The sequence below is a fragment of the Pseudomassariella vexata genome (genome assembly GCF_002105095.1).
Source record: "Pseudomassariella vexata strain CBS 129021 chromosome Unknown BCR38scaffold_10, whole genome shotgun sequence".
NCBI classification, from domain to species: domain Eukaryota; kingdom Fungi; phylum Ascomycota; class Sordariomycetes; order Amphisphaeriales; family Pseudomassariaceae; genus Pseudomassariella; species Pseudomassariella vexata.
In genome coordinates, this window is record NW_024467965.1 from 370305 (window position 1) to 386061 (window position 15757).

The 15757-nt window shown below is 51.6% G+C and overlaps 3 protein-coding genes across 3 annotated transcripts; 1 reads left to right on the plus strand and 2 right to left on the minus strand.

The window, feature by feature from the left end:
- Positions 1–6398: 6398 nt before the first annotated feature.
- BCR38DRAFT_347967 (uncharacterized protein) lies at positions 6399–8930 on the minus strand (the record flags this gene model as incomplete). Its single annotated transcript, XM_040856388.1, has 4 exons — positions 6399–8535; positions 8598–8710; positions 8767–8833; positions 8887–8930. 4 exons carry the CDS (start codon positions 8928–8930, stop codon positions 6399–6401), a joined length of 2361 nt encoding a protein of 786 aa, XP_040713381.1.
- An 874-nt stretch (positions 8931–9804) lies between these two features.
- On the plus strand, positions 9805–10956 carry BCR38DRAFT_476084 (uncharacterized protein). The gene is made up of 2 exons (XM_040863027.1): positions 9805–10269; positions 10319–10956. Exons 1-2 carry the CDS (start codon positions 9906–9908, stop codon positions 10825–10827), a joined length of 873 nt encoding a protein of 290 aa, XP_040713382.1. The 5' UTR covers positions 9805–9905; the 3' UTR covers positions 10828–10956.
- Positions 10957–11223: 267 nt separating this feature from the next.
- Positions 11224–15676, minus strand: BCR38DRAFT_439846 (niemann-pick C1 protein). The gene has a single exon (XM_040860662.1). It carries the CDS (start codon positions 15363–15365, stop codon positions 11547–11549), a length of 3819 nt encoding a protein of 1272 aa, XP_040713383.1. The 5' UTR covers positions 15366–15676; the 3' UTR covers positions 11224–11546.
- Positions 15677–15757: the final 81 nt, after the last annotated feature.

The following is a 15757-nucleotide window of genomic DNA, read 5'->3' on the forward strand; positions in this document are numbered from 1 at the left end:
CGCAGAGACCTCGCAACGGCAACAGGAGAACCAGTAGTTAGTGGGACTATTGTAAGGTGGCTGCTAGGGACGGGTCGGACAGCTTCAAGGCCCAGATAGCATCGATCTTCTCAGGGGGGACTTTGTTGGTAGGTTGAGAACCAACGTAGTATGGTAGTGAACGCAACGCAGTCGCCAATAGGGCGAACCGACGACGCAGCGTATGTATTTAGTCCAGCCATTAGGGCACGGTTTGACATACGGGAGTACTAGTAGAGGTACCGGGGGCTTCGAGCCTACGGCGTATTTAATAATAATAAATTTTTTTTTCGTTATAGTTGAATTGTCAGGGTACGGCTAGGCCGAAGGCAATAGTACAGAGTGATGGGGAGTAACGGGCGTCCCTCCTACGTAGCACCGGGTGGTCACTGGCGGTCTCAGGTAGGGGTGCCCACGATGATGCATTGATCTCTACTCTCCCTCTATCTTCTTCCTGGGCCTCCGCCCCTTACATAGATAGCTAGAACCCGGCGTCGGAGCCGCGGAGCACTAGTTTCTCCGATTGTTCCGCATACCAAGACTTCCATATCGTGTCATGACTCGCACGTCCCTACACCAGCCACCAGTGCCCCACCGGTGCCTATGACATTCTGTTCTCTGACATGAATTAACTTATATCTTATTGTACGAGGTCTTAAGAAGTGTTCAATTGGACCGTGGGGTACGTTATGTGTATTTTAAGATTGATTCTTACCGAGATCTCCTCTTTAGTTAGGGAGCCTTCGGGGTTCTTGTAACGAGGATACCACACGTCTCACAATATAATAGTCAGGTAGTGCAAAGGGTAGCTAGAAGTAGGCCAGTGTATGGGTGCGTATATTGCAAGACTGATTCTTGAAGAATCTAAACTAGGTGCGAGCGTCTCGAGTTCTCCTCTTAAGCTGGGCGGTTCCGGGGTTCTACCGGATCGGGGGCGAATCCCTCCCGACTCAGCTTGTCAGCTGAGACTGGCCCGCCACAACGGCTCTTTCCTTAGTTCTAGGAAGCCTTGCTACTGTCACGACCTGGGTTGCATCGCATTGGTATAGACCTCGATTAGGTGCTATCGACGAAGATTCTACTCTAAGGAGCGAAGGAAAGAAGATGACAACTTAGGTTTAAGGGAGCGCGACTAAGTCATCCACGCTTGGCGGGGCTCCTACAAGGGTTATGATTGGCTTCCCATCTCACACTGCCACGGCAGGTGTTCCAGCTGTAAGTCACCTGGTTGTAGTGAGTCTGCGAGGGTTGACCGTCACAGCTACTAACTTATACTACTAGCACTTTCTTCTTGTAAGATAACACTAGAATTTATACTTCTAGGGCTACTAAGGAATAGCTAGAAGCATATAGCATCTAGACGATTAATTAGTCGGCTTATAGTCTGATTAGCCGTTAATTAAGCATATATAGCGCTACACTAAGGCTTATGTTAAAAAAACATCCTAATCTACACTTTCAGAAGGATAACGCGGCGAACAGAGGTACTATAACGGACTGGATGCTGGATGCGCATGATGGGCAGTTCCACAGGCCCTTAGTAACCGGCTGTACTATGTAAAGATAGGTGCGGCTGGGTGCCAGGGAAGGTGACGACGGTTGGTGTTAGGCAACCTTGGTGGGCTTTGCCAAGACCACCAAGGTTACCACGTGACTTAGCCCTTCGGGACTAAGTCCAACCTTCGTGCTCCATAGGACTAGATAGAATGTCATGCTTTTACAACCTCACAAATCTTTGACCACCTTTGCGTGTAACAGTTGGGCTGACACGGAAGTCAATTCCAAGAAGTGAGGTGTTTTGTTGACTTCTACCTGCCGAGCTAAGTGTTGCGCGTTTGGCCCCTGTTGAGGAGCTCAATCTCCGACAATTATCCGACCGCTCGGCGGCTTCAGCCACGCAGCCACACAGCCACATAACCACACTGTCCTTGTCCTCACACCAGCCGATCGACTTTATACCTAGCCGCGTACGCGAATTACGTCGCGTCAGAGGCTGGTATAAGCACTATCGAAGACGAGAAGTAGGGTTTCAAAATTCATGCCTTGTATTCAATTTACTGAAGAAACGCTGTTATAATTGAACCGGGAACTATGGTGTTGAAAGTTAGAGTGCCTCTAAGTGGGTTTGGTGGGCCCGAGACCTTTTGAGCCTGGTTTTATGTGGTTGATGCTTCCTAGGTAATCCCAAGTCGATGGCTTCGCTGCAAAATCTAAATCATCTTCGCGGAATGGCTTTTGCTTTACAGCCACGTCACATAAGGAAAATTTGTCAACGATATACCCCCTAAAACCATAAAGGTCACTTCGGCTTCGCCAGCGCCAGCACGTGTACCTTACTACTGGCGGCTGTCGCTGACAGCGTCTGTGGATCTAGTTTTGTTGAATGGACAGACGAGACGACCCGCATTTGATTACGGAGTTGCATTGAGCAGGTGGGCTTTGTGGTGAGCCAAGTGAATGCGCAATACTTCCAAGGTTTGCTCCAATAGGAGCTACCAAGCGGATGGTAAGGTGCGCTTATGGGATGGCTGTTTCGAAGCTTGTTGGTATTGGACGAAGGTAATACTTTATCTACCGAAATACCAAAATAGAAAATTTATTAGGTCAAAGACAACGCGAGCAACACTTATGGGTCTCCTCAGAAGACGGAGGCTGATTATGATTGGAGTTCATTACTAAGTCAACGTGTAGTAGGCCACATGGCCGTCGCTGTTGTGCTATCTACATGATGCCGTTGAACGCACCATGATTTCGTAAGCTTCGTCTATGACATGTCCCCGGTGTATGTACACGAAGGTCATTCCCTTGGTGGGCTTTTCATCTCAGCGCAAACCAATTATGCTACTCATGGGGAGTGTCCCAAGTGAGTAGTGATACAATATCAACACAATAATCCAACAAATGTGGCCTGTCCGCCACACAAGATCGGCCTTTTCTGCCTTATTGCAGACTTTTCCGTTCACAAAGCCAGGATTAACTGATTAAGTCAATGATCATGGCCATTCCGATTCGCAAGTTCAGAACGCAATCTTCCAGTATTGGTTGATGCCCTCGCCAATATGGAAGCACCGCCTTTGTGCCTCTTAGGAAATACAGGGAACAATATGAGCCCCTAAAGCATCTACACTCGTTTCGCCCCCTTTAGTTTAAAGTATTCGCTCACCTAGCACACCTCCAATGTGGTAGTCCTACTTAGCTTGTAGGTGCCAAAGTACGAACAAAATTGAATGCCCAACTGAGTACCTCGGTCGAGTATTTCAACGTCACCCCCAAGACGAAAGCAGCAACTGTCAACGTCACAATGGCAATTACATGGGCAAGTTGTGCAACAGCCACCATAACGTAGACAAATGCTGTTCCGAGAGCTTCAGCATGTACCGAGGCTAGTCAATGCAGCCCGACCTGGCGACGGATCTTACCCATCGCCTGTCTGAACTTCTTGTCCACAGCGTCATGTTGCTTCTTCGCCTGAGAAAATGCAGCCTCTGCCTCTTCAACGCTCATGAGGGGCGTGCTTCCAATGGCGGGCGAGGGCCCGTCATCATCCTCTTCTTCGTCATCCCAGTTCTCGTTGGGGTTGTCGCTATTCTGCAGGCGTGAGAACATGCCATCGGAACCTCGGGAGCCAGGATTGCTCGCATCGAAGACATCACGTCCACGCGAAAGCTTCAGGCGTCGTCCGTCTCGCGCTGCCGCGTCCGGTAGATTGATCCAAGGCGCAAGTGACTGCAGATTGACACCATTGGTGTTGGGAAAAGATCCGTTGGGCTTGTAATTGCTGAGATTGAGCGAGGGCAGGACATGCTGGTTGATGCAGCCAATGGCCTCCTCGCGGTGCATCTTTCCAACCGGATCGGGAGGATAACTCTCGGGTCCGGATGGGAAGAACGACGGCATGCCATTAGGAACAGCTCGTCCCTTAATCAAGCTGAAACCCGAGCCAGATGTGTATTTCGGGGCGGTGAAGGCAGTGGGGAGGCCGTTGGCTTTTGCGACGCTAGCCTGAAGGTCGAGGAAGCGCTTTTCCTCGTCTTCATTGAGGTTAAGAATGAAATCGCCGTTAGGAGTGAGCAGAACACGGTGGCCATTGATCTCCTTGTGCACCGGCCGGAAGGCATTGAGTTCAGCTTCGTCATCTTTGGTAACAACCGACTTGACAGTAGGGGGTAATGCGGCAGGCACATTCCGCTCGAAGTCGGTACGGTAGTTGGGCAGCGTTTTGAACAGGTTGATGTCGTCAGGGTCGGGAAGCTCGCCCTCATCAATCAAGCTTTGGAGGATTTCAGCAAGGCTTGGGACCTCTCCAACAGCCCCTTCATCAATGGGCTCCTGTCGAGGCTCATTAGAATTGTGATGGATGTAATCGGGCGTCAAGACGGTGGTTTTAGTTGACTCATTGAGCTTGATGGAAGTGTCAATCGGCGCAGGGCTCCTAGGTGGGCTTCGAACTTCCTTGTCCTTCTTGTCTTTGCCCTTAGCTAAGTTTTCCGACGTTATTATATTACTCAACGAGGGAGCCTTGCGCTTCTTAGGCACACCCGCGTCGAACTCTTCCACAGCTGCAGTCTTGTCTCCGCTAACGTTTTGTGGGGAGAAAGTTTCCGCCTTTGACGCATTCCCAATGGGGGTCTCTGGCCGACTGATGACAGGGCTGGCTGTAGTCGATGTCTTTTCCTTCTTTTCCTTTTTCTGCTTCTTCTTCCGGCCCACAATGGGTGCTACCTCAACTTCCTGCTCGACTGGCTTCGCTTCAGCTATGATGGCCGCAGTGGCTTCCTTGGAGGCCTTGTGACGTTGTTTGCGCTGCTGGCTCTTCGTTGTCGCGCGAGCCGCGGCACTACCGACCTTGGACGGCGGCGGAGAGCTAGTTCGAGACGCAGACACGGATGCGCTAATGATCGAGGCGGAATCAGAAATTGCCTCACTAGCAGGAGTTCCTGGTCGATGCGTGGCTCCCTCTGCAGCCCTGATAGCTGCAGCTGCTGAAGGGGCCATACTGGGTGGAAGCTCCGTTTTGGGGGTCTGGACAAGGCGGAGTGTCTTGGGTGCAGCACGAGTGAGAGGTGATGACACGGAAGCCGTAGTGGCAGTGGGTGTGTTCAGTGCCGATGCAATCGTTTTGGGCGCTTGAGTTGAACTAGAAGGAGCCGACTCCACGCTCTTGTCTTTGCTTGGAGATCCCGTTTTTATTGCTGTCGCTGCGGCGATATCCAACACAGGCCGTTTCTCCGTCTTCGTCGTGCCCTTTTGCGCAGGCCCCTTGCTTGACAAAGACGCATCTGCTGTAGCCTTCTTTACTTGCGGGACCTTCCCTGACGTGGCCGACTTTGATGGCAGAGCAGGTGTCACCTTTGGGGGAGCAGTCGTGTTCATAGAATCCAGGGCCGGGAAATCTTCGTCCTGCAAAACAGCATTTCCTTTAGAAGCACCCGAGGATTGCGCGGCGATATCTTTGGATAAACCACTCTCCACTGCGAGTTCTTTGATAGATTTTTTGGCCTCAGAACTGCCCGGAATCAGGTCAACTTTCACTGATTTGGTGTCCACCTTTGAGACAAGTGGAGTTACGGGATGGGGAGCAACAGGCAGAGTTGGACGTGCCACTGGCGTAGCTTGAGGTGTCTGTACAGTAGGGACAGTTGTAGCCTCTCCAAACTGGACGGGAGGATGTGAGTGGCTAAACCCAAGGCCTGGCGGTACCGCCGGGGTGGTCAAGTCGTGGCTAAATCCAACGGTGTTTAACTCTTCCGGGTAAGAATCGGATACTAATGCATCGACCGAAGACGCGTCGAGAGGCAGCAACTCGTCATCTAGGAGAAGAAAAATGTCAGCTACTAGAACCGATTTAGATACGGCAATGTAAAAAGAACATTGAAGAATAGGTTGGCATCACGTCTTCGGTTCTATCGTCGTCTTCCACAGGTATATACATGATGGCGATACAGTCTAATGGAGGGAAAAAGCTATATTTGTCCAGCCTCAGTTTTCGGGCTCGATCTGCTTGTTAACATACATAGAACCTGGGTGGAAGACGACGATAGCTTGCCTGACGTAGCCCCTTGACCGAAGAATGCGAGAATGTCTGAGATGCCAGTGCCAGAACAGGTAGTGCGTCTTTTGAAAGAAAAATGCAGAGCCTCGCCGTGTTGAGCGTCTCGTCGTTTCCAAGAGCAATCGACGCCGATGCAACCCCGACCCGTCCTGAGTCGTGCCTCCGCAATAATGCTCGCTCAAACAGTTTGATGAAATATTCCGACATTCCCCTAAACCTTTCCGTGAAACCTTGACGCCCAGCTTGTACATCGTGTGGAAGCCCCCACGAAAAATCAAAAAAAAAAAAAAAAGGAAGCCCCCGTCGCGACTGCTGGTGTAGAAAGCAACTACCATCTGCCGTATCCGCCACCGGCACCGTACATCATGTTTGGATTATACCCACCTTGGCTCTGACCTCCGAACAACCCCTGTCCGACTCCGGCATTGTTACCCTGTTGCTGGTGTTGCATTCTCGCCTGCAGGATACTCGGGTCCGCAAGATCTACTAAGGCACTCCCCCCAGAGGAGGAAGTGTTAGCATGCCTGTGCTTCTTCCCCTTCTTTTTCTGTTTTGGTCCGAAGTCCTGGAAAGCTCCGGGCTGGGAAGCGTAGAGCGATGCCATGACACTGGGGCCGGAAACAGGGGCAGGGGTAGAGGAGGTAGAGGGTGGGTATTGATTTTGAAAAGAAGAAAAGTACTCACGCTTTCCTGCATCATGGGTCTGGCTCCTGCTGGCGCCTCGGCCGCCGAACAAATTCTGCAGAACGTCACTGTTGGACATGTCCTTTGAGGACCCAAAGCCCGACCCGCCAAAATTGTGACCTTGACCGTACAACCCACCGCTGACCGGCGGAGTACCCGTCGACTTCAGTCCAGGAGGCGGTCCTGGCATCGAAGAAGCGTAGAACTGACTACCAGGCTGCGAGTGAAACGTCGAAGGCATCATGGATGACTGCTGCGCCATGATTCTCGGGTTCGCCGCCAGATTCACTTTTGTCGAACTGGATGTACCCTCATTCGCAAAGCTGAATCGCGACTGCTGACGAGTGTGGCCCTGATTTTGGAAAATGGAAGACTGGGGTGTGCTCAGACCAGGTGGCATGTTCTCAATAAAACCTCCCTGAGGACGCATAAAATGTTGGGGTGTCATCGTTCGGCTGCCTATAGAACCAACGGTAGTGGACACTTGGCCGAAGCTGGATCCTAGAGCAGGTCCAAATAAGCCGTCCGCATTTGTTCGCTGAATCGGAGGCTGGGCCGGGTTACGCCGCTGGTCGAAGCTGGAACCTTCGCGTCCCTGGTCTCTGTCCTCGGGTTCCCCGCCGAGTGCAAGACTGCCGCTCTCAGGCTCACCTTCTGAAGGCTCGCCAATTTCTGCTGGGTCTTCCTGTTCACCCAGGCGGTTCTCCTCTTCTCGCATTGCACGTCTTCTCAAGCCTCCACAAAGGTCGAAAAGGGGGACGAATGAATCACCGTCACCTCTTGGGGGCGCGAAGGCACTATCAGGACACGCCGCCAGCCTTCTGAGAATATCGGCAAAATCCGGCTGGTCAAAAGGACTCTGGATAGGCGCTTTAAAAGTAGTGGCTGGCATGGGCGTGGTCTCGATGGTAGGTTGCTTCTCAGCTTTACGACTTGACAAAGCTGGAAGCGGATCCTCCGTCGTATCGATTGTTTCTTTTGGCGATTCCGCAGTAACGGGCAGCGAGTTAGAGATTGCAGGAGAAGATGTTTCACCACTCGTAGCATGACTTCCACGTCGACTTCGCTGCTGGTTCGTTCGGGCCCAGTTAGCCGATGCCGGTAAAGCGGGTCCATCGCCAGTATCTGATCCTTCCTTGCTGGAGGTGCGAGCCATGGGCTGAGAGGTAGCTGCTGGCGCTGGTTGCGGAGCACTGGTTTGCTGTCGCGAGACCGAACGCGAGGACGAACCGGCATTGTTGGAGAAGGGGCGTTGGCTTTGCACACTATTCAAAGACGAAAGCTCCTCCCGGGAATAACTGTCATCCTCGTCACCACGCTCATGTAGGAACATGCATTGGCGATTTCCACATTGTTCATGTCTGAGCCACGCGGAGCAGTACTTGGTGGTGCCAAGCTGGGCTTTCAACACGCGATCTCCATTCTGTGATCCGTTCACCGCTTGAATGCAGCGAGCAGCATCCTCCCGCTTTTCGAACGTAACATAGATTCCAAGCGACTGAGGCTGGCCATCTGGTGCCTTTCGATTACTAATCGAAATCTTCTGAATGTTACCATACTGGCCGAAGAACTCCGCCTTTCGCAGTGTCTTCAGTAGCTCATCCTCGGAAACTGAAGGTGTAAGGCCGGTGACGTATACGAGATTTTTCTGGACCACGCGAACACCAACGAGGTTCTTGCGGTTGCCCTTGTCGACTTCGCGCTTTTGCACTTCCTTCTGACGTTGTTCAGCAGCTCGCTTCTTCTGGTTCTTCTGAATGTTCGCCCTGAACTCGGCAATCCTGATATATCATTAGCCGGGCCACTTCTTATGGTTTGACAGCTGTAGGGAAGGTGTGCTCACTCTTCCTGCGTCACAACTTTCCATTGTATTGTCTTTTCGTCGTAGGGTCGTCGACATGCAGGGCAAAGTCCATTGAGATTGTTCTTCAGGTTGTTGAAGCAAAATTGGCAGATCTTAATAATTGTCAGCCTTGCGCTGGAGCGTGGGAGTAGCTGATTTTGACACGTACTTGATACCCGCAAGGACATGGCCGAAAATTTCTGTCAGAAAGGTCAAACTCTTCGATACAAAGCGGGCTGCATAGCCGAGTTAGTGGTAGAGCTATGATGGATGGGCCGGCTTTGTATACCATGTATCGTCTTCATCATCGATGAAACTGTCTTGGGGAGCCATGGTAGGCAATATGTGATGATGCAGCAAGAGGCCAAGCCGAATGAGGTTGGCGCAATATCAACTCTCAACTGTATTATTACGATGTGTTGCGAATGACGAAGAGACGATAGATAGGCAAGCCAGAACCAGTATTGCTTCTATCGGCGAAGGGTATTGAGAATTATTGATGGGTGATTATGGACAAGGAGGTCGAATGTTGGTATACTGGGGAGAAACCCATGCAAAGTCGTCGAGAAACGCCGGAGTATAATGAGAACAAGGGAACAGAGGTAGCCGTTTCCGCTCGTAATAATTTCGTCGTGAAAGGGGCTGAGAGGGAAACGGCGAAGGTTCGGGTCGAGAGAGTCAGGTGGTAGGTACTTCGTGTGTAGGCGTGTTGAGAAGTGAAGGTGCAGAGTAGAAATCAGAGCCTGCAAGAACGAGGCCCGACCGATAATTGCCCGAGCAGCGGCAAAACCGGCTAGCGCTATTTGGCAAGGGTGGGGCTAGGCCACTTACAGGCAAATCCACCATACAAATAGCTGCAGGTGGAGTGTGCAAGTGCTGGCTTCATCAGCTGAACGTGACTGAGCTGATTTGGTGGTTTGTTAGATTGAGGTTGTTTTGCTTTGATGATGCCTCCTGATGGCTCTGAGCTAAATTGCTGCCAAATGTCTGAGATATCAGAATTTGACTCCTATGACGGGGATTCTGACGCGACAACTTTTCGGTTGAAGAACACGCTTGCTTGCACGCGCTCCAATGTGCTCTTTAGGACTGAAGCTCGGACCTTTCGTTCCCTGGGCCAAGGTAGGAAGTCGCGGAGCTCGCCAAAACAATCTTCCAGATTGTAGATCTGAGCAATCACGGCCCGGGAATTTGCCATGACCAGCGGAAGGACTTGGCACTGCCAGCCCACGACATCGTGAAGACTCCATCGTGGGACTTCAACATCACAACGCGACCGATTGGTCTTCCTTACTGATCCAATCCACCATGGCGACCAAGCTCTGTCGAAGCAGGGCTTTGGCTTCAGCTCTACGACCTACCAAACCCTCTATCGGCTCCCGCAACGACCAGATAGTGCGCTGCATCAGTGCCACAAGCCGCAACAATGTCGCTATGCCCGCTGATGCGAAGAACATGAGGCATGCGCCTAGGAACCATCCCAAGGAACTTAAGGCTCCCATCGTCAACCCGGCCGACAAATACCAAACTGCGGCTGATAGCCTGCACCGCTACGGATCATGGCTCATGGGATGTATGCCCAAGTACATCCAGCAGTTTTCCGTGTGGAAGGATGAGCTGGTCATCTACATCTGCCCCTCGGGCGTCATCCCTGTCTTCTCGTTCTTGAAGTGTATGTTTTGCCCTTTCGTTGATCTTGACAGTAGCTGATAACGGCATAGATAACACGGCCGCCGAGTTCACCCAAGTCAGCACCATCACAGCAGCCGATTTCCCAACGCGAGACCAGCGATTCGAAATCGTCTACAACCTGCTCAGTGTGAGACACAACTCGCGTATCCGAGTCAAGACATACGCCGACGAGGCATCGCCTGTACCAAGCATCTGCAGTTTATATGACGGCGCCAACTGGTACGAGCGCGAGGTTTACGATCTTTTCGGTGTTTTCTTTGTCGGACACCCCGATTTGCGCAGAATCATGACCGACTACGGTTTCGAGGGCCACCCACTCCGAAAGGACTTCCCGTTGACTGGATACACTGAGATTCGGTACGATGAGGAGAAGAAGCGCATTGTCACAGAACCTCTGGAACTCACCCAAGCTTTCCGAAACTTTGAGGGAGGGTCCAGCAGCTGGGAACAAGTTGGCCCCGGTCAGGACCGGAAGCCCGACGCATTCAAGTTGCCTACGCCAAAACCCGAGGAGAAGAAGGAGGAGCCAAAGAAGTAGACCTGATGCTGCGAAGCCTGTACATAAATGTGACAAAATCAGAGTTAACTCGTTTGCTTAAAATATTTCGTGCATGCCAATCTTCGAGCACGTCACTAGCCTCTGATCTGCTCAAGTAGTTGGTCCTACCGTATAAACGACCTGGACTACAAGCGCATCGTTGAAATGAACAGGGAAGAGGTAGAAGCCATGGCATCTTGCTCAGGTGTCGATAGAAGGATGCTTGCCGCCAATTGCTTATCCCGGCAATCTTCAACCTTGTCAGGTTTAGTTACCGTGCCAGCATACATGTCCATGTAGTTCAAGGTCTGGACACCATGCTGCTACAACACCTGGACCCGATTTTTCAGAAGTACAAGTGACATACATCCATATATACTGGAGTGGGCACAACGTCCTCGAAAGCCAAATACTTGATAACTAGGTAGTTTATAGCTTAACAATTTCAAATACCAGTATGACGGATCGCATGGTTAGCCCACTCTACTAGCACCTAGAGTCTATCGCCCATCAGCCAGGTGGAGTAGTGATACATGCTCAAATGAGGCCGTTGGTTGTTTGGAAGGAAACCAATATGTTTATCTAATCCATAAGCTTCCCTCAGCACACTTCGAAAACGAAACACGACACTCTTGACATGGCTAAAATATATTAGTAGTGTAAACCCTATTTTATCCAAGCTATGCTAGTTTAGTTGGGGTTATGGATCAGTAGCAAGTCTAATTGTCGTATTCATCTGAGTCGCTAGCATCATCAGGGACAAGCGCTCTGTACCTGCGGTTCTGGAGATCTTCGACCAGTCCTCCCTCGCTCTCTGGGTCGACATAGCCTTCAGATCCGCCCACAAGGCTGAGAGCCACGGGCAAGAAGATCAGGGCATGCGAAGCGGCAAAGATGACTAGCGCAAGCCACACGCGAAAATAGTAGATCTCAAAGATCTTGGATCGCGTAAAGGCGAGGACACAGACTCCCAGGAGTTTCGTCACTGTGATGCCACTGAAGACGGAGCCGCCAACGTTGACAAGTGAGGTCCAGGCGCGGGCGTCACGGCCACGGAAGCGATTCTTAGCGCGTTCCATGACCGATGCCGAGGGGAACATGAATGCGCGAGCGATATGAGCGCAGAACTCAACCGCAATTCCAACGCAAATGATAAGGTTGACCAGTGAGACCGCGTTGAGAGAGACATTGAACACTGCCATGGCACCGATGATGTCGGTTACTGTCATCGTGACAGTGACGGTGACCACGAGTGCTGTAGCTACGGACCCCAGAAGCACCGCAGAGACGACAAAGATGATGGCGATGGCTGACCCGAGCAAGGTAGCGGTGAGATTGACGATGCTGGCGTATTGGTCAAAGAAGATGTAGAAGACGGAGTAAGGAAAAACCTCGACTCCTGTCCTGGCATGAACATCGTCGGCAATGCGACGCGCCGCTGCGTATGCTTTAATAAAGTCGTCCTGGCTGCGCAGTGGACTATGCATAGTTCTGAAGTTGCTAGCCGGCACAGTGTTTTTCTCATCGTCAACGACAACGGCCTGGCCGTAGGAAGCTTGTCCTCCAAGAGGGCAGTCTTCATCCGTCGGAGATTTCAAGAATCGCTGCAAGTAATGAACAAACTCATCACCTTCAGGCATGCCGGACAGAGTGATATTCCAGGGAGGGTCACGGCCAGCAAAGCAGGCCTGTCCCTTTTCCATACAGCATGCGTCACCCAGATCAGGGTTCAACCACAAGAAAAAGTCATCGATCCAGCTGGCCGTCGGGGAAACGATGTAGGAGACTTCTGGACGTTTGCGTTCCTGTTCAAGCTGATTCGTGAGGGACAGCTGCTCACAAGACGTGAATCGGGAGCATATTTCCTGTTGGTGTGATCTCCGGGTCGCGTTTAGATGCTTCGTGACAAAGTAAACCGGTGGGCCTGTGTCCAGGTAATTGTACATGTCGTTGAAGTAGTCGATGAGGTAGGAATCACCTGGTAATGCATCTCGCTGATCCAAGCCAAGTTTGACTTCCGGGATCAAAGCAATGCCAGCGGCCAGTACACCGGTGAAAATGACGATGACCAAAATCTTCACCTTTCTTCCCAAAAGGGCTGGGGCATAGTGCTTGCGAATAAATTGCTGCAGCCAGCTCTCCTCAGGCACGTCGTATGGCTGAGGGGCTGCGTTTCCGTTACTTCCGCTCAGGTGCACACGCGCAGCCTTGATATGAATACATGGGAAACAATCCGCTCTGTGGTCTTCGGTACGAATCTGGTTGTACGAGAGGATCGAAATAAACAAAGTCATTTGCAGAAGGGCGTTGATGAAGACGGCGCCCGCGGCGTAGATCGCAAAGTTGCGAACAGCTGGCATGCCTACGAAGGCACCAAGGGCGAAAGATACAGTCTCAGTGATGGCAGAGAAGAGGATTGACGGACCCATGCGGCCCAAGGCCTTGGCTATCCTCTCCTCAACCTCCGCATCTGGGTGGAGGACGTTGACTCGCTCAAACTCGTGAACAATGAGGAAGATGTTGTCAACTCCAACGGCCAGGACAATGAACGGGATGACTTCTGCAATGATAAGCGTTGCCTTGATTCCAGCCCAGGAAAACAGTCCAATCGATGATGTGATGGACATCAGGACAATAACAATGCCGAAAAGACCCAAGGTGAATTTGCTCTGTACCAGGCATACTGCAGGGTTCCTGACCAGCTCTCGAATGGTCATGCTGGTAGATCCCAGAGCTAAGGACGCATAAATAAACATGACCACATAGCTGATAACGACGATAGTAGCATCAGTGTTGGTGGACTTGTTGAGTTCCTGCTCCAGGCTGATCTCTGTCGAGAAAGACAGGCGGAGTCCTCGAGAGGCGGCTTCTTTCTGTGCGTCCAGCAACCGATCCTTCAAAGCCCTCTCCCAGTCCTTTGCGCGAGCAACGCGGCTTTCCTCTTGGAAGTTGTTGACAACCCAGGTTGCGGTCATAGCCGGAGCATCGGCAACGTCATCAATATTCTTGTAACCCCCAAGAACCATGTTTGGTTCAATTGGCTGACTGAAATCAGGTCTGCAATCCACTGGAGATTTTGCACAGTGGATAAGGTCTTCTCTCCAGGAGCTCTTGTCAAAGTACAAGTTGTCCCAATAGGCGGCTACCGACTGGACAACGCAAGCTGATTCGGTCGGCTTGAAACATACATCCTGCAAAGTCGCTCCAAAGTTGGAACTCTTAAGCTGCTTAACGCTCTGCTCGAGATCCATCCACCATTGGATGGTATCGGCGCTGAGGACGGGACCGCCTGTGTCGTTCACCAAGAAGACTTTCTCGGCTCTGTAGAATGGACCAAAGCTGTCATCAAAGAAGGCCTTCTCCTGAGCAGCAGCTGAAGTCGGGCTGACCCAAAGTCTTGCGGGCTCCCTCTCAATCTCAAACTTGACCCAACCAGCGCTGAGAACGACGACAACAATCAAGCTGACGGAGATAGTGATAGCCGGGAACCTTGCGCAAACGTGGCCGAGCTTGCTGAAGGCAATGTCGCACCAAGTGTTAATTCTATAGTATTTCTGCGGGCGATCGAACATGGCACCGTTTCGTACCAGGTGTCCTTCGTCCTCGTCATCATCACTTTCCACAGCGCCTTGCAGAAGGTGGAGACTTTCACTGCGTCTTTGCGCATGCTTCTTCCATGCAACATGTCCCGCGATGGCCAAGACCAAGGATAATAGCAAGACACTATAGGTGAAGATAGACGCAAAGGAAAGGCAAGGAAGAACGCCCACGCGACATGAGCCGGATTGTCCGACGGCGGGAAGCTCCGGGCAGATTGCGGGGCAATCGACACATGCGCAACGGAACGCCGGGTCCTCGTCGTTGCACTTCTTTGGCGTCATCTCACGCGGTGACATTGCAGGTTCGGAGTATTTGGGCGGGAAGTTCATCTGAAACGGCGATCCTATTGCCTTCTCGTCTCCGAGGAACTTCAAGAGTTGGGAATAGTTCTTTGCGCCGCCGCCAATGAAGTCAATGGCCTTGGAATTGGAAGGTCCAAATTTGACTTCTTTACAACTGTCGTAGAAGCCGGTTCCGTATTCTTCTGATATTAAATGGTCCAGCTCAGTCACCATGTTTTTTCCGTTCTTCTCCTGGGTCTTTGTAACATTGACGAAAAGCGACTGGTCCGGCGAGCAGGTGAAGGAGCAGAACAGGTTGTAAAAGTTGTCTTTGCACGCCGGGCAAGATCCGATGATCTGGTTGGGCGTGGACAACGCCGACTTGAGGGAATCGAGCTGTCCGGCATCACAGCAGACCTTGCTGTCCTTCCATTTGGCACCGCACAAAGCCTCGATGTCCTTGGCAAGATCCTCGTCGGGCATCGTCGCAAGGCCATTATCAACACAGGGCAACTCCTTTCCAAAGAAGCCCTTTTTGCCGCAGTGGCCTCGAACTGCGCAGCGTCCCTTCTCATGCTTTGGTGTAAGAAGCTCGGCGGAAGTCATCGCTCCTGCCAGCATCGCGCCGGCGACGAGGAAGGTTCGCAATCGAGCCATTTGGGGGCGACGCTGTGGTCGATAGCCCTAAGCTTCGAACAGATTCGTCAAGCCCAAACGGGGATATCCCGTGAGGCGGTACCCCAAAGGGACTAATTGTATTGATGTCAAGGGTCCTTCGCCGTGGGGAGCAACTACGACAATTGACTCGGATGTGACTGGCGGTAGTTTCGTAAATAAATGCCGTCAATGTAGCATGACTCCGTCGCTGAATCGAGGGTTTGGGGCAGAAACACGTAAAATGATAGATGGTTGAAGGTCGGCAGAGACGGGGACGAGTAATGATAGTTTGGGTACGCGTGGGCTCCTGGACTTCTACCTTTAGGTAAGCTCTGGTCACAGGTGGGCTGGGTGAATTGTCCTGCGTCATAAAACGTCGTCTGGTGGCGCAG

Coding starts and splice junctions, on each gene's coding strand:
- BCR38DRAFT_476084 (XM_040863027.1), top strand. CDS start 9,906: ATGGCGACCAAGCTCTGTCGAAGCAGGGCTTTGGCTTCAGCTCTACGA. Junction 10,270..10,318: donor TGTCTTCTCGTTCTTGAAGT/GTATGTTTTGCC, acceptor ATAACGGCATAG/ATAACACGGCCGCCGAGTTC.
- BCR38DRAFT_439846 (XM_040860662.1), bottom strand. CDS start 15,365: ATGGCTCGATTGCGAACCTTCCTCGTCGCCGGCGCGATGCTGGCAGGA.